Below are 20,266 nucleotides of genomic sequence, written 5' to 3' on the forward strand. Positions count from 1 at the left end.
TGGCAGGTGAGCTTCTTTGAAAGATGGTTTATCTCTCACTTTTGAATTTCCCTTTCCAAGTGCAAGTGCTTGAAAGCTTGAATATTTCCTAGAAGGCTTTCCAAGGTGTTCAGAATAAATGTGTGATGTGTTTCATGAAAGAAAATAATGACCTCTTTTGTAATTGGGAGCCATATGCACAATTGTGCTATACTGACTTGTGTGAGTAAATAGGTCTTATGTTAGCCTTGTAAGTCAATGGATCATATTTGGATACTATGATTGATAGTATCAAAAACTGCTAAGATGTCCAGCAGAACCAATAGGGACATATGTCCTGTGTTTTGTTCCTGTTAAAAGTCATCTACCAAGGTTACCAAAGGTGCCTTTGATCCATAACCAGGCCTGAAACTAAATGCATTAATGTAATCCATTTCACTTCTTGGCCATAGCATTTAAGGTAGTACAAGACTCTTCACTGTTATGATCTGTTTGTTATTACTGATTTGCTGTCATATTGCCAATTTGTTTATTAAATATGTGTATTGATTTTGTTCAGTATTTCTGGACCATTACGCTGATTTGGCTGAGTGTTTCCATATGTACAAGCAAGTGGGTCTCCCCTCTATACAGATTTATCCCAGTGGAAGGATAACAACACACATCCATCCATCCATACATATCTACCCCCCTTTTGTTCAAACTGATGCCAACTGCATGTGGCTTCCAAAAAGTGAAGATGGTTTGTGAAGCCTCTTTCATACTGAATATCTAGAGAGGGCTGAGTATATTGCAGAAGGCTTGTAAGACTGAGCACTTTTAAATCCAACATTCGGAGATTCCTTGGCAGACAGACAAATCAGTGTGGGCAAAGCTTTCTTTTAAGACTGTTAATCTGCAAAAGCAGCTGTGTAAAAGTATTTACTAAAACAGTTTGTGTTTGCTTTCTTTCGCCCTTCTATTTAGATTTTGTTTTGTTTTGTTTTGAGTGAGTGCAGAAAGCTTTCCCATGAAGGCCAAAACATACTGCAGAAATAATCCAGTTTGAGACCAGTTTAACTGCCTTGAACCAATACTAGGGAATTCTGGGAACTGCAGTTTTGTGAGATATTTTGCCTTCCCTTATCAGAAAGCTTTGGTGCCACAACAAACTACAGTTCCCAGTATTCCCTTGCACTGAGCCAGGGCAGTTAAAGCAGTCTCAAGGTGGATTATTTCTGCAGTGTGTTTTGGCCCTTAGAGATGTAATAAAGGTGCAGATTTTTTCACCTTCCCTAACACTTCAAGACATTCTGTGGAAGAAATGAGAACAGCCATGATATATTCCACATTTTCGGACATTTGTGAAAAATTAATTTTTAGCCAAAAAACAAACCCCACTGAAAAGCTCCAAACAAAACAAAAAAACAACAAAAAAACCCACCTTGTTTCTTTTGCTCAAAAAGCTAATGTTTTTGCAGAGGAAGTAACACATTTTGCACAAAACACACAGCGTTTTGCACAAAACATTGCCTTTTGTGCAAAAGGTTATCATGCAAAGAAAAAGTTTATAAAATGTCCTGAAATGCATTATTATTATTATTATTATTATTATTATTATTATTATTATTATTATTATTTAAGAAATGTGCAAAAGCTCTCATGATCTCACCCGGTCTGGGGGCGGAAGGAAACGTCTAAAATACCTTATTGCATACCAGAACAAAATAAATGAAGATTTATATGTCAAACATATAGTGTCATATAATCCTGGCATTTTGTCTCAGGATTTGTTTTCCTGATACATGATGATTTCTCACCTAAATTTTATTTTTGTAGTAGAATAAAGGCACAGAGGCTTAGGGCATGTTGTCGAATCTTTTCACTTCCCTTTAACAACTTTGTGGAGGTGTTTACAGTTTGTTTAGCATTTGTTGTCATTCTTCCCAAGAATTTATCATATATTGTCCTTGGAGTGTGTGTCTCGGAGTCAGGGAGCTGCTTATAGTGAGAATTTTTCCTCCACTAGAAAAACTTGTAGCTGAAAGGAGGGCTGAGCTATGACTCCCCACAGAATAAAAGAAACAACATGCATTTCCTCACGTCGCTCTGAAATGGCAATATTTTATTTTCAATATAATAGATTGCTGGTAAGGCAAATGGGATCTTCAAGAAAGCATTGCAGCATCAAGTACTGTACTTCTTTTCAGCGTTGAAATCAGCCAGCCATACCCTTTTTACATGAAATTCCATTCTGTTCACCCTCCTACCTGATTTCACATTTTATTCCCTGACAAGTCATTCAAACACAGTTCCCCCCTCCCTCCTTTCCTCCTTTTTATGGTGCAAGAAACTGACATGGCTATTTCTTTGAAAACTACCCATGGGAGGGTGATTTTTGTAATAGGGCAACCCTTTTCTATCCATGGAGGCCCTCTCTCTGATTTGGAATTTTGGTTTTCTAATTGTTATATCCTTTCTTGTTCTCCTACTATGGTCCGTACAAAGCCTGATTTCGTGCAGTTTCATATTCGTTTTCCAGTTGTGACCAGAAGCGTTAACCATCCTTCTTATTCACAGAATTGAAAGGGAAGGAGAAGGAGGTCTCTAGACTTGACAGATGACATTCTGATTAGACAAAACCACAATCAAGTCTTATGTTTGAATCAGGCTGTTGGCGATGTGCTTGCATCGCCATGAACCTTGGTTTCTGCCCAAAATAATAAAAAAGTTTTTCATGAAAGAAAACAATTTTTTCTTTCTCTGTCCCTTAGAGATAGGTGTCTGTTTTAGTCTGTTTTAGTCTTCTAGGAATTTGTAGGAGCTCCAAATAAAAGATAAAGACCAGGGTTATGGTAGCTAAGATGGCATCTGATTGGCAAACCTATGCCCCCAAAAAGAGATGAGCCATTTCTTCCAAATAGGATTGAGTGCTGTTTCTGGAGAAAGAATTACTTTATTTGTTTATTGATTTCACTTTTGTGCTACCTTTCTTTCAAAAAGGTACCCAAGGCAGCTCACAAGATAAAAACAGTTTAAAGACAATTTTAGGACATTTACTTAATTTCTGAAGTGACCGAGATCGTTTTCCTGAGCTTTGCGAAGCTTTCTCAGCCCTTAAAATTAATCCCACACTACTCTCAGGGACAAATACCCTCCCACTGTTATGATCTGGACAGGGACAGTCACAAGTAATTCTCTGCCATCTCACATTTTCAAACGCTTTTAAAGTATCCCAATTTCACTCTTCCCACTTTCTCACTTTGTCCCCAGCTTACTTTTACGTGCTGGAAACAATGTTCAAGGTGCAAAAGTAGTTTGTGTTCAGGTAGAGAGCCTGTGTGGTTTGAGTGCTGAACCACCACTCTGGAGACCAGGGTTCAATTCCCAGCTCAGCCATGAAATCCACTGGGTTACTTTGGACAAGTCACACTCTCTCAGCCTCAGGGGATGGCAATGGCAAATTCCCTCTGAAGAAACTTGCCCTATGATAGGTTAGTCTTAGGGTTGTCATAAGTTGGCAATGATTTGAAGGCAAACAACACCACGCACAACTATTAAAGGTGCAGGAGATCTTTCCTATATTTCCTTGGCAACACCTGCTCCCTGCATTATAGATAGTTGGAGATACTTCTGTCTGGTGGCTGTTGCATTTATTTGCTCTGTAGCATCCTGTCTGGCACTGATTTCAAATGAATGACTGTTCTTTTGGTGGAGGGAATGCCACACAGCATTTATCTATGTGCCTCTACACACATTTGCTTCTTGCTCTGCAGAGCTCATGATCTGTATAAGCAATCTGGCTCTGTTTCCAAAATCTCTCTGCATTGTCAACATTTACCTGCTCCTTGGCTTGCTATCTACCCAATTAAACCTCTCTCACTGAATCTGCCGATTACCTACAAAGCCCAGCCAATAATCCTAATGTCACTGCTTAAGCCACTTAACTGCACAGCTAGAAGGAAAGTTAATGGCGCAGGGGGAAAGTTAAGGACATACATTTTTAGCCTGCTTTGGAGTGATGCATTTCCACTTTTTTGACAGCTCACAGATGGCTATCTTACTTGAAAGAGAGCGAGTCTGGCTTGGTAACCCTGAAGCACCATGGTCATGGCTAGCAAGGCAAAGAATACATAGGAGGGGTTTTTCCAGGGGTTGGCAACAGGAAGTGCAGTTGCTTCCTATCACCATTTTGAGAGAGGTTGCAGAGGAAAATGAAAGTGTATCAAAGCCCACATCCCAAAATGGACTCCTATTTTTTCCCTACTGTCCTCCTCCTTGCTGTCACTACTTACAGTATTTGCTTATCCTCTCTAGGATGGTTGAATGGTAATGGAAACAAAGAAATGAAGGTTGCACTGGACTTAGCCTCTGTCACTGAATCAGTGGAATCATTAGGGGGGTGCAAGGAATGTGACCTGGATGAGGTGACACCCTAAGAGGATGACACCACTGCTCCTCAAGCATCATCCTATGGTGTTAGCCTGTATTCCTGAAGAGATCGCTTGAGTGGGGCGAGTCTCAATGGAAAGAGAAAGGAGATGTACCATTTTTTTTTGGGGGGGGGGGGGGGTCATTAAATTTTTTAATTTTTTTAATTAAAAATATTTTACCATTTTCTTTAAAAACATCAAATCTTAACAAATTTTCACTTTAAATACATTGAGACTGTGCGTATGATATTGTAATTTAAAGGTACAATTTTAATTTTGATAGTTGTTTTATGCCACAACCATTGCCATTACATTCAGTGATATACGGGAATTACAATTTGTGAGTAACATTAGTACAGTGTGCCCTTCCCTTACGCGGGGATCTGTTTCAGACCCCCCCCCCCCCGCATAAGGGAAATTCTGTGTATGTTCGAGCTCCATTGAAAACAATGGGGCTTGTGTATGTGGCATGGCGTGCATGACACGGGTGGGCACCATTTCCTCTACTGGCGTGTGGCTTTCAGTATAAACTGAAAGCCACATATGCCGCACCCACGTATAATACAGGTGCATTGTATATATTTTTAAAAACCACGAGTTAGTGCACCAGGTGACACCAAGCCTAGTGACGGCATTGCTTTGGATTATTATCTGAATTACAGTGGGACCTTGTTATCCAGCTTGGTTCCAGGATCCCCCATGGATAACAAATCCCTGGATGCTCACGTCGCATTAAATATAATGGCAGAGCAACATGGTGTCCCTTATATAAAATGGAAAATCAAGTTTTGCTATTTGGAATTTATACTTTTTTTTGTTTCTTTTTAAGCCGTGGATGCTTGAATCTGTGGATATAATATCCTTTGATAAGGAGGGCCAATTGTATCTGAATTATTGTCTGGATTGAGCCACATGGAACATGGCAAGCCAATGGGCAGGGGAGGAAGCATGCAGTCCTACACAGCAATTGGATTCAGTAAGGGCCTCTTAACCAATGCCCCCCTAAGTCCAGATAGTTATACCCTGAACTATGCTGACTCATTCCACATTTTAGACCAGGGTGGTCAACTGTGTGGAGATAGGAACTATTTCCTTCCCCCACCCTCAGTGGGCCCACATACCTCCATTTTCCTCTCTGTCCACTTCAAAATGGCAACAAGAAGAAGCATTGTTTCCTGTCACCATTTTGAGAGGGACTAGAGGGAAAATTGAGATATCTGGGGTTAGTATAGGGTTCTGGTGTGTTGTGGGGTGAGATATTAATGTGTGCTTTCATGCCTGGGGAGATTTCTTCATTGTTTTGGTTAAAAATTGTCCATATAATTGTGCAGATTTTTTAAAATTAAAATTGGGTTGCTGTGAGACCGGTGGAGGCTGTATATGGCCCATGGAACATACTATGCCTGCCTCTGCCATAGATCAAGGCAGTCAAATGATTGGAGAAAAGTTTTGCAGATACTGTGGAATGCTAAAAAGACCAAAAAGGAGAAAAGGAGAGAGAGAAAAGAGGGGAGTGTATCCTGAGGCAAATCAAGGCTGAATTCTGAAGTCAATAATGCTTACTTAGGTGGAAGTCAGCAAGAAAAGAGGAAGACTGCATTCCATGTAAATAGATTTAGGACACGATCACACAAGGCTTATTCTTGTAGTCATATCACACATCTTCACAATTGTACAACTGGGGCTGCTGCCCCTGCCATTCCACTCTCTTCCTGATGCCCTCTTCGGCCCACCTCCCTGTCCTGTGCCCTTCCCAGTATGCCTTTTTAAAAAATTAAAATGTATTTTAACTTTTCCATTCAGTTTCAGAGCTCTGCTCTTGTCATGTAACTTAAAGCCACTTGTAGCACCTTTGAGACTAACTGAGCAAAAGAAATAAGTAGAGAGATCTGGTAGCACCTTTGAGACTTAACTGAAAGAAAGACGGTGGCAGTATGAGCTTTCGTAGAGTTCCTCAGAAGATGTAACATAAGCTTTTGTAGACTTGGTCTACTATTTCCTCCACGCATCTGAGGAAGCCGATCAAGTCTGCGAAAGCTTAGGCTACAGCATCTTTCAATCAGTCTCAAAAGTGCTACATCATCCCTTTGCAAAGAAAACAATGGGCTGTTTATACCATCCTGGCTCTAAAAACTCAAGACAAAGAACATCAAGAGCCACCCAGAAGAAGCTACTTCTTCCTTATGTGGGAATGAAGAACTAGAAACAGGTTTAGTCTGAGGCATTCCAATTACTAGAAACTTCTAGAAATGAGATGTTTCTGTATTGAACAGCCAAACACAGGATATTAAGGTCACTTCCTAACGGATGGCAGCTCTCCAGCAAAGAGCAAACAAAATCAATCCATAGCATGGATTTGGAGCAGTGGGAGTTCCATTACCTCTTTCCACACTTCAGTGTGGCTTGCAGGGGGATTTCCTAAAACAGACAGGAGTTTGCATGTGTCTAGAACGGAAGAACGTGTGCATTCCGGGGAAGTGGATGGTAAGCCAGAGTTTAACAATCCATTAGAGATTAATTTGTTCGTGTTAATTTCTTTATATTTTAAGACAATTATTTTTTAAATATTTATTTTAATTGTTAAACAACATCTATGTCAGTAGGCTGAGTACTGATTCACATTTTATATTTGAATTAATCCATTGCTTTGTAAATGGGGAGGTGTTTTGGCCATTTTTAGTAATTTCAGGTTTTTTTTTAAATGAAAAGTAATGTGTTAGTGATCTGCTGCTAACAGTTAATGTAACAAAGACATGTGATACTTTTCAATCTAATTATTTTCAACTTAACATTTAGTGCCAATGTTTTCAAAATCTAAGTACATGGCCTGAGGGCAGGTAGCCCCAAAAATGAAATGAAAGGGAAATAGCATGATGGGTAGTACTGGTTGGTTTGGGGCTGTCTGGCTGCTCCATGATGTAAGCACCACCTCCAAAGTTCAGATTCCAATTCTAAATCCCAGTTCTAACTGGCAAAGTATACCTTTTGCATTATCTTTTTTATATTGTAGCAATGTAAAAAAAAAAGTCTCAGCTTGTCTTTATTTGTGGCAGAACAATTCTTTTCGATACCCTAAAGTTGTGCCACTTGCAGTAACAAGACAGTGAGGAGACAAGAGAGAGAGAGGGAGAGAGAGGTTTCAGATCATCAAAGTCCAAGACTATATTTTGGCTAAAAACCTGTAGTTGATTAAAGGTATTTCCCTTTTAACTCATAAGCTTGTGAAATCACACAAGTTTGTGCTCTTTTAAAAATGCAGGCCAGCCATGTCAAGATCTCAGCAGCTTTATTCAAAACAAAACAAAACAAAAAACCTTGGTGGGCAACCTTTCAGTGAATTGTGATGGCATAAATTGTAAGAGTTAACAACAAATTGGACTAATGCTATCACAACTCACCTTTTTGGTCATTGTGGAGGTTGGAATTCACTTCTTGTTGTTGTTGTTGTTGTTATGTTCCTTCAAGTTGGTTCCAGTTTATGGTGACTCTAAGGTGACCCTATCAGGGTTTTCTGAGGCCAAGTATGTGTGACTTGTCCAGGGTCACTGAGTGGGTTGTCCATGGGTGAGTGAGGATTTAAACCATGGTTTCCATAGTCACAGTCTGATGCTCGCACCACTAGCACATGTTGGCTCACTACCAACAAGCAATGACAAAAAAAAAAAAAAAAAAAAAAAAAAAAAAAAACCAACCCCTAAACCCACCATTTCTCAGCTCCACCTTCTGAACCAACCCAGTACCGGCTCAGTGGAGAGCAACAACAGACATCATTTCCCTCGCATGGTGAAAGCCAAATGGTGGTGCTACCTAGGGTTGGGAATACTGTTTTTTCATGAATTTGTAATGTAGGTATAGGCAACCTGATGCTCCTCCAGATGGTTTGGATGATAGTGGTCAAAATCCTAAACATGTTGTTTGTAAATGACTGGAATTGTGGAAATTGTTGGTCCATGGTTGTGAAGCTCTATAGTAGGCCACTTGGTACTCTCTGGATGTTTTGGACTACATGGTCTACTGCAGAAGCTTCATGACCACGGAACGATGATTTCCACAAAATAGGATCTGTGGCTGGTATGTTAGCCACTTCTTTTTGGCTTCAGATCCACAGTCCTCCTATTGTAATGAGCTCATTTGAAGAAGTCTTGTAAAAGAGCCCCGTGAAAGAGCCACTGTGTGTCAGTCATAGTAGAATGCAGCTGAGCTAGATGAGTTATTGATTTGATATGCTATAAATGAGGTCAGCTCTTTCTATCTGAGGATGAACACACCCACCCCTACAGAATTTCCCTATATTCCAGCTTGTTTACCTGATGGAGAACTGGATTTTCTGTTACATGATAACAAATTGAACATGTAAATATTGCAATGGGGAGTGTGTCTTTTTGGATTTGTCCTGATTCAGAATATTCCATTCCATTTCTTCCTCTGGACTTTTCATTTACTCCTGACAGTGAATCAATTTTCTATGCTCACAGAGCATGTGTGTCTGCTTTATTGTTCCCTCCACGACCACCCTGTTTTTGCCTCTATAAACCAGAATAACTACAATGTAAATATTGTTATTCTCCTAAGAACAGTAGCAATAATACTGTGCTACATGATGTAGCTGAGGAGTATGAACTTAATGATGGATTCCTGGTAGGAGTATCATTTGAAGCAAGAGATTTGCAACTCACTGTAGGTTCATGCACACACATGTATTTTTGACCCAGTGTGATTATTATTCAGTAGCAGTGTATTCTTTGTCCATAACCCTGGTTCCTGACACTGGCCTACTAACATTGTAAGCAAGCACTTGAATGGTTGTTTTCTAGGCACACGAAGAGGCAGCTGAAATCTTCCTGCTTTAAAACAAAAGACCTTTTGTACTGTCTTAACCACAATGTTATATTTTAACAAGGTCTATAAAACATTGCAACAAATACTCTTGCAGTGTGCAGCTTTTTTCAAAATCTAAATCCAAAAGATATCCTAATGAAAACGTTTGAACTTTGCCAAATCTTGCCTGTACCAGAATCTGAAATATATCCTCCCTTCCCCTACAGATTTTTTTTACAGATCCTAGGAAGAAACAACAAAACAAGCAAATACTTCACTTCTCGGGACATTTACACTGTATTTTTTGCAAGTAATCCATTCAGAAAGCCAATACCAGTTTGTGCCAGGCATATATTTCCTCTTGACTCCTTGCTTGATCTACCAAGTTTTGAACTGGTTTTCACCTGTGTAATTACTACAATTAATGGAACCCTCTGGTTAGCATGCCCAATGGCCTTTTCAAGTAACTGTAAAAGTAACTTTTCCAAGCTCTGTACCTTACATCTAAAGAAGCTCTCCCTCACCCCCCCTGCATGACCATTAAGTCTGCAGCTGAAAATTATGCAATTACACCATTATACCTCTCTCATCTTCTTTCTGTGTAAGGATGGCAATCAGACTGGCAGCTGAATCTGACTTTAATGGTGGTAGGGGGACAACATTCTCAACCACTCTTGAAGGCAGAAGACCATTTTAGGAGAGTAGAATGGGCTACGTGGTACAAAGAGCTGTACTCTGTCCAACAGAAAGGGACATTCATTCATTCATTCATTCATTCATTCAGGGCAGTGCTACCACTTCTTCGACATCTGAGATCATTTGCTGTCTGAGGCAGCTTCCTCACTCTGTCTGGAGCACCTTTTTTCTTGTGCTTGAAAGAATCCCAGTCCATAGTCTCCAATGACAGCCTTGATTAATTCCCTTCTGTCCCATTTTTTCAGCTGCTTTTAAAATGTCCCAGGCCTGATACAGACTGCCAAAATAAAGCTGCTTCGGGTCTCTTTGGAGGTATGCTGTTTAAATGATGCATGGGTCCTAAGAGTCTGGAGGTCGCGCCAAAGCCACACTCCATTCCTAAGCACCGGAGTGCAGCTTTGGTGCAGCTTCCGGATTCTTAGGATGCATGCATCATTTAAACAGCATACCTCCAAAAAGACCCGAAGCAGCTTTATTTTGGCAGTCTGTGGCGGGATACAAACCGCTGCTTTGCGGCGTTCCCCTGCTGGCGCCATTTGCGCCGTGCGGGAGCTGCAGCAGCCAAACAGCGTGGCTCCCGCGCGGAGCAAAAAAGAAGCTCCATTTTGGAGCTTCTTTCCGCGGCGCACTGATGACATTGCGGAGCGCCAAGGGCGCATTGGTGACGTCATTAGCGCCGCAACACGTCTGGACGCTATGCGTCCAGTACGTAAAGATGGCGGCGCCCATGTGGAAGGGGCGCCGCCATCTTGTACGTATTGTATACGTACTAGGGTTAGGGGGGTGCGGAAGCACCGCCCCTTCCTAACCCTAGTACGTATACAAGCCCCAGTTTCTCTCCTGCTCCCACTTTCCCCCTTTGTCTTCAGCTTATTTCCATTGCTGCAAACTTAGTTCAAACTGCAAAAGTGATGTAGTTTCCGCTCAGGTAACTCGGCAAGGGAGTAAGGAGAGGAGAGACCTTATCGCTCACTTTTCCCCCCAATCTGGGCACGGGCAGAGGATGTGCGTGGCCAAGTGAAAACACATTTTATCACATGCCATACTGTCCTCAAGGTGGCCCCATGCAATCACCCAGTACTAAGCCGTCCCCGATCAGAGCTCAGGCACATGAATTTTGAAAGATGGAAGTTTTCCGGCTGAGGAAAATCACACAGCTGAGCCCTGTTCAGGGACGGCTTAGTGCTGGGTGATGGCATGGGTCCGCCTTGAGGCATTTTCACTCAGCCACACGCATCCCCTGCCCATGCCCAGTTCGGGGGCAAAAGTGTGTGCAATGATGTCCAAAGGGACAGAATATTGCAAAATCCAAATAGATTGAAGCAAAAAAGCAAGCTGCTACAATCCTTTCTATCTTATCTGTTCTTCCTCATTAACAATTTTTGCCATCTTGGCCACATACATGCCAATTTTTATCTGTAAAATTTTGGATGACATGGGCGCCTGCTCTGGGAGACATGGTCTGCAAAAGGGCTTGGGCCAGACAAGAATCATGTAGCCCTCCAGATCCTGTTGAATTACAACTCCCTGCAGCCCTAGGCAATAGTGTTGGTAGTTGGAATGTGACAATATTTGAAGAACTGAATGTTTTCCACCTGTGGTTTAGTCTCACAGCTGTGAATGGTGTTACTATCTCTTTAAATCTGCTTTTCATCCATCCTAGTTTAGTGTAACCTTGGATGCAAATCTCTCCTCCTGTTGCCACAGAAACGAGAATGTAATAGAGCAAGCACCAAAGAAAGGGAGGAGTGGGAATCAATCAGCATTTTAGAGAGATTAGAACACTCATGGTTTTCTGTGCAGAAATCCTGCATCAGGTAGAGCTAAGAGATAAGGCAGGAGAAAAGAGCAAAATCCTCCTGTCTCCTCCTTGAATGGGATAGGCAGTGACTCAAACAGAGCTGGGAAAAGTTCAACCCTGCATGCCCAATTACTCTGGATTATTTTTATGCTGCTCCAAAACAGAACACCTGAATTGCCTCTCCTTGGAGCCTCCAGAAATGACAATGCACCTTTTATAGTAACTAGGTCACAGGTTCCCAATGTGCTGCTGCTGTTGTTGTTGATGATGAAGTATGCCTTCGAGTCATTTCTCTATCACAGTGTTTTATTGGCAAGATTGGTTCATAGGAGATTTGCCATTGGGTTTCCCTGAGGCTGAGAGAGTGTGATTTGCCCAAGGTCACCATGTGGGTTTCATTGCTAAGCTGGGAATCAAACCCTTGTCTCCGGAGTCATATTCCAACACTCAAACCACTATGCCACGTGTGCTATAAAATGTCCTTCCTTCCTTTCTTGGCCAGGAGGGGTGTAGGGGTGGGAGGACAGTGTAAGAAATTAGCTTTAGTCCCAAAATTTCTAACACTACAGAAGCTTACACTATCAGTATTTGGAAATATAGTTTAGGCATCCATAGAAAAAGAGTAGACAAAGTGATAAAGGAAACAACATGGCAAATGTAAGAGTACAATTGGCCCTCCTTATCCACAGATTATTTTATCCACGGATTCAAGTATCCAAAGCTTGAAAATATTCCAAAAAAGTAGAAATTCCAAATAACAAACCTTGATTTCCCATTTTATATAATGAACACCATTTTGCCATGCCATTATATTTAATGGGACTTGAGCATCCACAGCTTTCCTTATCCACAGGAGATCCTGGAACCAAACCCCATCAGATAACAAGGACCCACTGTAGTTGGTAAAAACGATTTTCAGTGACTCATTCTTTAAGTGATAGAAATTGGGCAATGGAAGAAAAAAATTAATTGGAGGGTAGAATTCTTATTTAGGGGCCATCCTTTATCTCCCCCCCTTCCTCTATGGTGGACAGAAAACTGGGTCCAGTATTAAAACCTGCAAAGCTATAGTCATGATGTTGAATCCTTCACTGTATTGTTTTCATTTCCCCAACATATCAAAAAAACAACGTAAACAACTGGAGTTTCCCCCCCCCCCCCCAAAAAAAATAAGCTGCACAGTTTTCTGTGTACAGTGGAAAGTCAGGGCCTAGATTTTTACAGCAAAGCCACACATTGTCAAACTTTCTGTAGTTTTCAAAAACTTCACAGTTTATGTTTTGCTGGAAGCAACAACAAGCTGTGGAAACTTTCATTGTGCCATTTTTCTCCCTGCATATATTTCCAGGGATTTGCAGTTTAGGGAGGGACATCTAGAATGCTCAGTGAGAGAGCTCCTAGCAGTTAAAGTGGAATGATAACACTGTAACAGTGTAGTGTGATATTGTGCCAAAATTCTCCAAGTGGTTTGGGATTGAGGTAAACCAGAAAATCATCATTCTTAGAGAATTCCTTAATAAATTGTGTTTTTGCAAAATTTTGGCCCAGATGTAGCCTGAATAATATCAAGGATTGATTTATTGGTCCCTCCTTAACTCTGTTGGGGAATGGTATTAGATTCATAAATGTTGGCAGTAGCCTTTTAAGGAGAGAACTTTAAAGTTATGAACCCTGTGCTGAATGGATAATATAGTTTCTTTTCATCATGCTTGAATGGGTTTGAAGTTGCACCCTAAAAGGTTGAAATTGTATCTTTAAAGATTGGGTGCAAATATATTAAATGAGAGCCAGTGTGGTTAAAGTGTTTGACTGGAAGTAGGGAGGAAGACAATCATTTGTGCTAATTTGAGCTCATTGGAAGAAAGGCAGAATATAAATAAAGCAAACATATTCTTTTCCTGGGCAGCAGCTTGAGATGGCTGGAATCCTCTTGGTTAGTGTCAACTAGAGTAGACCCATTCAATGAATTACGAATGGTAAGTAAACACATAAACAAGTCGCATTGTTTCAGTAGGTGGTATACCCAGGATGACCGGATGTCCTAACCACAAAGGAGAACAAGGCTCTGCAAAATATAGGACCTTCAAGAAAAATGTAGGACATGACCAAATAAAAGCTAAAAACACTAATAGAAATATTAAATTCATGCTTCTTAGTCATGCTCAAAATGGAGGACATTTTGGAATGCCTCTTAAACAGCAGGTTGAAATGGAGGACATGTCCGGGAAAAGGAGGACATCTCATCACCCTTGGTATACCCATTAACTAAGACTATCAACAATATTCAGGCCAGTATTATTAAACTTCATGTTCAATCCAGACACTCAGAACAGCAATGCTATTAAGGAGGAGGAGATCCAGAAACCTCACCTTGATTTCATTAATGGAGGGCATAATATACATGTAACAAATAATTAAATGAGCAGAATCCCATTTTCCAAGTGCATGGGTAAAAGTGCTTGGGATTATACCAACCTTGACTAAAGCCGAACTGTATTTTTATCTAAATTTGCAAGGCAGTTAGACTCTACTTTTTAAAAATACATTAGCAGGAGGGGTGCTATACAGCAGCAAAACATGTTTATACAATGTGCACAGAGAATTAAATGGTAGTAGTTAGTCCATATGAATTAATCTGCTGGCTTCATTTGTGCTCAGTGTGCAGTTCAGTCCACATCTGTTAAGCAGCACTGTAGAGAATTCAGAATCTGAAGCTTCTTGGTGTGCTGTACACAATTATTCCCATATTTTCTCCCTCTTTCTCAGAGTGGGTGGGAGAGATACTGTATCTTTTTGCTGGCTTTTGGGGAGAAGTTGGTCTAATTGGATATGAATAGAAAGAGATGGGGAAGCAGCTCTGTGCCTCTCCTTGATCAGAAATGAGCAGAGAGCAGTCTGATGGGGTTGTGGTACCCAGAGACGGTTGCCACAGCAGCCGGAGGAGGAGTCTCCCTTGGCATCTTTTCAGAAGGCAGCCATGAATGGCAGCCCAGTGAACAACCTTTCCTTGGAAGACAGGTTGCTCACTTTCTCACCGGAATTGGACCATAAGAGACAGAAGGAGAATAGGAAATAGCTTGGACACAGCTTGTCGCCACAATGTCTGTGGTGTGTGTTACATTTAGAGGTGTCCAGGCACTAACAACATTGTTTTCACCAGTTTTTATTTTGCTACTTCTCTTTGGGCAAGAATTAACATAGGGACACAGGAGGCTGACTCTTATACAGAGTCAGAGCATTCAGTTCATCTCTACTGGTACTGCCAACTCTGACTGGCAGCAGTGGTTGTTTATGGGTTCAAGTAGGAAAGTTTTCTAGCCCTACCTGGTGCTTCCTGTTGGATTCCCATCCGACCCAACAGTGATTAGCTTCCAAAATTAAATGAGTTCAAGTGTGTTCAGGAATTTACCTGCTAATTCTATTTTAAAAATAATAATAAATAGTGGCCTCTTTTCTTTCTTTCTTTCTTTCTTTCCTACTGGAGGGTTTTTTATTTATTTTTAAATTTATCTTTAATGTGTTTTTTTAAAAGTGAGAAAGTTTATGCATCAAAAAACATTTCAATTGTAGACATTAAGCAAAAATGAACACAATATAATCAGCCCTTCTTATACAAGGATTTTTTATACATGGATTCAAGCATACACGGTTTGAAAATGTTCAAAACAAAGTATAAAGTTCAAATATCAAACCTTGATTTTCCATTTTTTATAAGGGACACCATATTGCTATGTCATTTTATTTAATGGGACTTGAGCATTCACAGATTTTGTTATACAAGGGGGATCTTGAAACCAAACCCCAGCGTATAACAAGGCTTCACTGTATTTCATAATGTGAGAAGCAATGACCAGTATGGCATTTTGAAGAGTAAGTGACTAATGCATTGTTAAAAGTTCCAAGATCTGAAAATATCTGTCTTGAGACAGAGGGCTGCATGGGCATAGGGTCTGCAGCCATACTGCAGAATTAAAGCAGTTTGGCACCACTTTAACTACCATGACTCTAGCCTGTGGAATCCTGGGATTTGTAGTTTGGTGAGGCACCAGAGCTCTCAATTGGCCAGGCTGAATACCTTGCCAAACTACAAGTCCCAGGATTCTACATGATAGAGTCATGACAGTTAAAATGGTATCAAACTGGTTTAATTTTGCAGTGTGGCTGCACCAAGGGATTTACTTGTTTCTTTCTCTGGTGGCCCAGATTAGTGCTCTGCCCTCTGTATGTGCAATACTGAGCATTGTTAATTTGGTAGAAAGAAGTGTGCAATCCTCCAGATTTTGTGGAAGGTGCTTAGCTACCTACCACTGACCCTAGCTGGTATAGCCCATGTCCAGGAATGCTGGGAGTTGTAACTAAGCAATATTTGGAAGGTTGCACGATTCTCTCCTCCATCTGGTTTATCAGTTGAGGAAGAAACAGCAGTCAGCTTTGAAAAAAAGAGAGAGACCAGGATGGTGGTTAAGAGCTAGAGCAGCCATCTTCAACTTATTAAGTCTTTAGGTGTTCTAGGCTGCAGTTCCCATCAGTCCCAGATGACATGATCAGTGGAGAAAGAAAATGGGAATAGAAGTCTGAAAAGCATCAGACCATGAAAGGTTGAGCTAGACTGTGTATGTGCTCCAGAAGGTGAAAAATAGATGGCCATCAAGCCTCTATTTAAAAACTTCAAAAGAAAGAGGCTCCACCACTCTCTGAGGGAGTGTATTCCACTGTCAAATAGCTCTTATCATCAAGAGGTTCTTCCTAATGTTTCGGTGGAATCTCTTTTCCAGTAGTTTTAATCGACTGCTCCATGTTGTACTCTCTGGAGCAGCAAAAACAAGCTTGCTTTATCTTCACTATGACATCTTTTCAAATATTTAATGTTGTTATTATCAGATCCAAAATATAAATAGGATTTTTGGAGTCCTAAAGCCATGCATATTTATTATGGCACAAGTTGCCTAGCTGAGTAATACGTTTCATGCATTTTAGGAAGTCAACCCTAGCTCCCCTCCCCAAAGCATATATCACACAGCAAATGTACAACCTGTGACGTGATGCAAAGCTCTAATATATACAAGATAAATGCAGTGGCTGTTCAGCTGTCCACTCCCACCTCCCATCTCCCTCTGTAAATTATGATCAATCTCACACTTGCATAAGAGAATGTATGGCATACAGGTGCGGGGCAATAGAGGCAGAAACAGTTACTTAGAATTCCCATGTGTATTTCCTCCTTGAATTGTTTGCTGTCTGCTATAGAAATCAATTCTCAGCGTTGATTTCATTTCCTCTCATTCCACTCCCACCTCCAGTTGGTCATGCAGACCTCATTTTCTTTCTCCCCGATATGCAATTTACTCCAATACTCGTAAATTCTCCTTTCAATAGTCTTCTGTTGCAACCACATCTTCCATATAGACTAACAATCTTCGGAAATTATCTGTTGTCCCCCTCATTACAATGAGCTATTCATTCTGCTGCCTTCCATAGATATGCACTGTCTCTTTTTAGATCCTTTCAGTTCCAGGTCAAGAGTTCAGTCCACCAAGGCAGTTAAAAGATGGCTTTATATTTGTCATGAAAAATTCCACCTGGGAGTTTAGCACATTCACTGTAACAAAACTATCTACATGAAAGAAGGCCCATCATGCATAGGTGCTGTAGAGCTGTCACTAGATTTCCCAATCAGCTGATGCTATTTCCAGCCCCTCGTCAATATTGCTTCTTTTGTGAAAATTGGACTGCTCTTTTTGCAATTACCAACAAGGCACTGGCTGATGTGGCATGGGCCGAATAATATATCCTGCCCCCAGCCTCACTGCGATCAGTCCAGACAGCACAAGGTCCAATTCCTGGTTTTAGTGTGAACTGTCCGAATAACGTATGGCCAGTTCAGCACTGAATCTATGGTATACTACTACCCTTAAAATGGAGTAAACAAAGTCACCTTTAAGATCTGGAGCTCTCTGGAGTGATGCTGAGTGCCACCTGTAAATCAATTCCTTCAGAGTCAGGATGAGCTGCCCAGCCATGTGATGAATGCTGGGTGCCTCACTGTTGACCTCAGAGGGAGTGATGCACACAGGTGAGTGGCACAGTGGGGCATGTGTGTGAACAAACACCCGGCATTGCTCCAGAGTGCCCAGGTAACAGGGCACATCAAGACACCTCCAGGACCAGAATACTCCAGACTGCTCCTGGAATATTGTGACCCATACAGACACCACTTGAATCTTGCGAGTAATAACAATGGCAGTGGCATCAGAGGAGCATCACTGTCACTCTTCATTGGTGGCAGCACACTCCTCCTTTTCAGTACGACATACCTATCTGCTACCACAACTGGCACAAACACCAAGGAGGAGAAAATAGGGGAGGGACAGGATGGGACTACACCTTCACAGAAAGAATGGGAAGAGTATGACAAATGTCCTTAAGAACTCAATGCTGATCTTGCATGAGGTAAGGCAGGCTCCGAGGCCTGGTCTACACGGAGATAAATAACAGGTGTGAGTTTCAGAATACTTACAATTAATGCCTGGTGGGCCTGTAGCTATTTTTGACATAATTTCTCCACTGTCTTCCTGCTTGTTGCTCTGGCTGAAAGCAAAATGTGGGTTATGTTGTATATTAATGAATTGGTTAGCTGGGGAGGAGACAGATGTCTGTGGCTGTCTGCCATGGCCATCCAAAGCCTACAAATGTTGCTTGATTGCCTGTGTACTAAGTAACCACATGGACCAGGCGCAGTGCCTGATGTGCACACATGCCCACTTGCTTACAGTGCTGATACAAGAGGCAAGAGCATCAACTGTTTGATATGCCTTCCTTATCCCTTATTATAGTTATCTGTTCTGGTTGGTTTCTGTCTTTTAATTTTCTTCCCCCAGCCCATCTGTTGAGCAGACTGGGGATGGATAGGCTATGTTTCAACTGCATACAGGATTGCCAGCATGAAAACTGGAGCGGTTCCTTTATCTTTAATGGCTGTGTAGAAGAATGTATTTCAACAGGTGTTGCCTGTTATTTGGTTAGGTGGAAAGCATCACCTGCTGAAATTCTTTCTTCTATGCAACCATTGAAGATAGAGGAGTCCTGTAGTGTTTTCATGCTGGCAACCCTAGCTACCTTTGTTTTATTGTATAGTAGTGATAATTATGGCGATGTTTGTATTCCTAATAATATGTTTGTTTCTTTACACAGCCATGCAGCAGGTCTTGGACAATCTCAGTGACCTTCCTAACTCTATGGGGGCTGGAGATCTGGATCTCATCTTTCTCCGTGGCCTCATGGAGAGTCCAATAGTAAGATCATTGGCTAAGGTACAGTTAAATGGGGTAGTTGGGCATGGGACAGTAGCTGAACAGAGCCTCCATCTTCAGTTCCACCCACATCCACTACATTGCTTATTTCTTCCTAATCCTCTCTCTAATGAATTTACCAAATATTTTAGCTGGCTGACCACTTACTCTACATCCTTGCTTTCTTTCTCCCTTCTCCTGGATGGAATTGCTGTCACCTGTCTCTAGAGTGCAACAGGTCAACACACAATTTACATACGTGCATGCACGCACATACACAAACGTGGCCACATACTCTTCTTCTATACTTTCTCAGTTAGCTAAATAGAGCTGAACTTATCCCCTATGATGCTCTGGGTGATATTTGCTATATCTTCCCAGGTTTAGTTTGAAAAAATAGGCCCATGAAGGTTTAGCTGAAGAATTTGCTAGTGCTGGCTCACAGCCTAGAAAGTGTTAAGTAATAAGAAAGAAAGAAAGAAAGAAAGAAAGAAAGAAAGAAAGACAGAAAGACAGACAGAAAGAAAGACTTTGAACCTGGGCTGAGTGCATTTCAGTGCTGGAAGAATCTTAATGGGGTATCCATTTAATCTAAGATACTGCTCAAAGTAGGACATCCTGTGCTTTATGCCTCCCCAAAGGAACTTGGGTGATATCAAAGGATAGAGGCTGTTTCTTCCACTAGAAAGCTTTATTATGGGAGTGCCACTGTTGCTGTTATTCCACCCCACCTCAAATCTCAGGCCTGATACAGACCGCCCCAAAGGGGCAGCCTGCACCCGCCCCTTTTCATGCTGGATTGGGGCCAGGGCAGCTTCATTGGCAGCCCTGTGGCCCCAATCCGGCGTTTTTCCAGGCCACAGAGAAGCAGAAAAATGCAGCTTTTCCATGGCCTGTAAAACGGGTGTATTTGAGGCTTCATGTGGCCCCTTTCTCCTCTGTATCGTTGGTGTGGCCGTTTGGTTGCAAAACAGAGCTCCTTTTCACACTGCTGGAAAGGTGTGATAAGCACATTCCAGCGGCGTGGTGATGTGTCCTGTGTGACGTGCCATTTGGACACGTCGCTTAGGACACGTCATGGATGCATGCCCCATGTGGGAGGGACCATGCAATCATGGCAGCGCCCACACGCACTAGAGTTCAGGAGTTACTATGCACGCCCAAACCCTAGTGTTGCCGCCACCACACCCCTTTTGGCCCGTCTGTCTTGGGCTTTAGTTTGTGTTAGTGAAGACCAGGCTTCCTCAACCTAACACCCTTTACATGAACCA

General features: G+C 41.6%; 1 protein-coding gene across 3 annotated transcripts in view; it reads left to right on the top strand.

The window, feature by feature from the left end:
* The window catches only part of LOC149309027 (MAGUK p55 subfamily member 2), a 68,496-nt gene that overhangs the window by 14,175 nt on the left and 34,055 nt on the right, over positions 1-20,266 (top strand). For 2 of the 3 annotated variants that reach the window (XM_089531657.1, XM_089531658.1), the window contains exon 3: positions 18,898-19,016. In XM_089531657.1, coding sequence (XP_089387783.1) covers positions 18,898-19,016 — 119 coding nt within the window. The remainder of the gene's footprint in view (positions 1-18,897; positions 19,017-20,266) is intronic. The other variant, XM_089531656.1, reaches the window with a different exon arrangement.

This window comes from Sceloporus occidentalis, unplaced genomic scaffold (genome assembly GCF_023333645.1).
Source record: "Sceloporus occidentalis isolate IW3139 unplaced genomic scaffold, rSceOcc1.0.p SCAF_7, whole genome shotgun sequence".
NCBI classification, from domain to species: domain Eukaryota; kingdom Metazoa; phylum Chordata; class Lepidosauria; order Squamata; family Phrynosomatidae; genus Sceloporus; species Sceloporus occidentalis.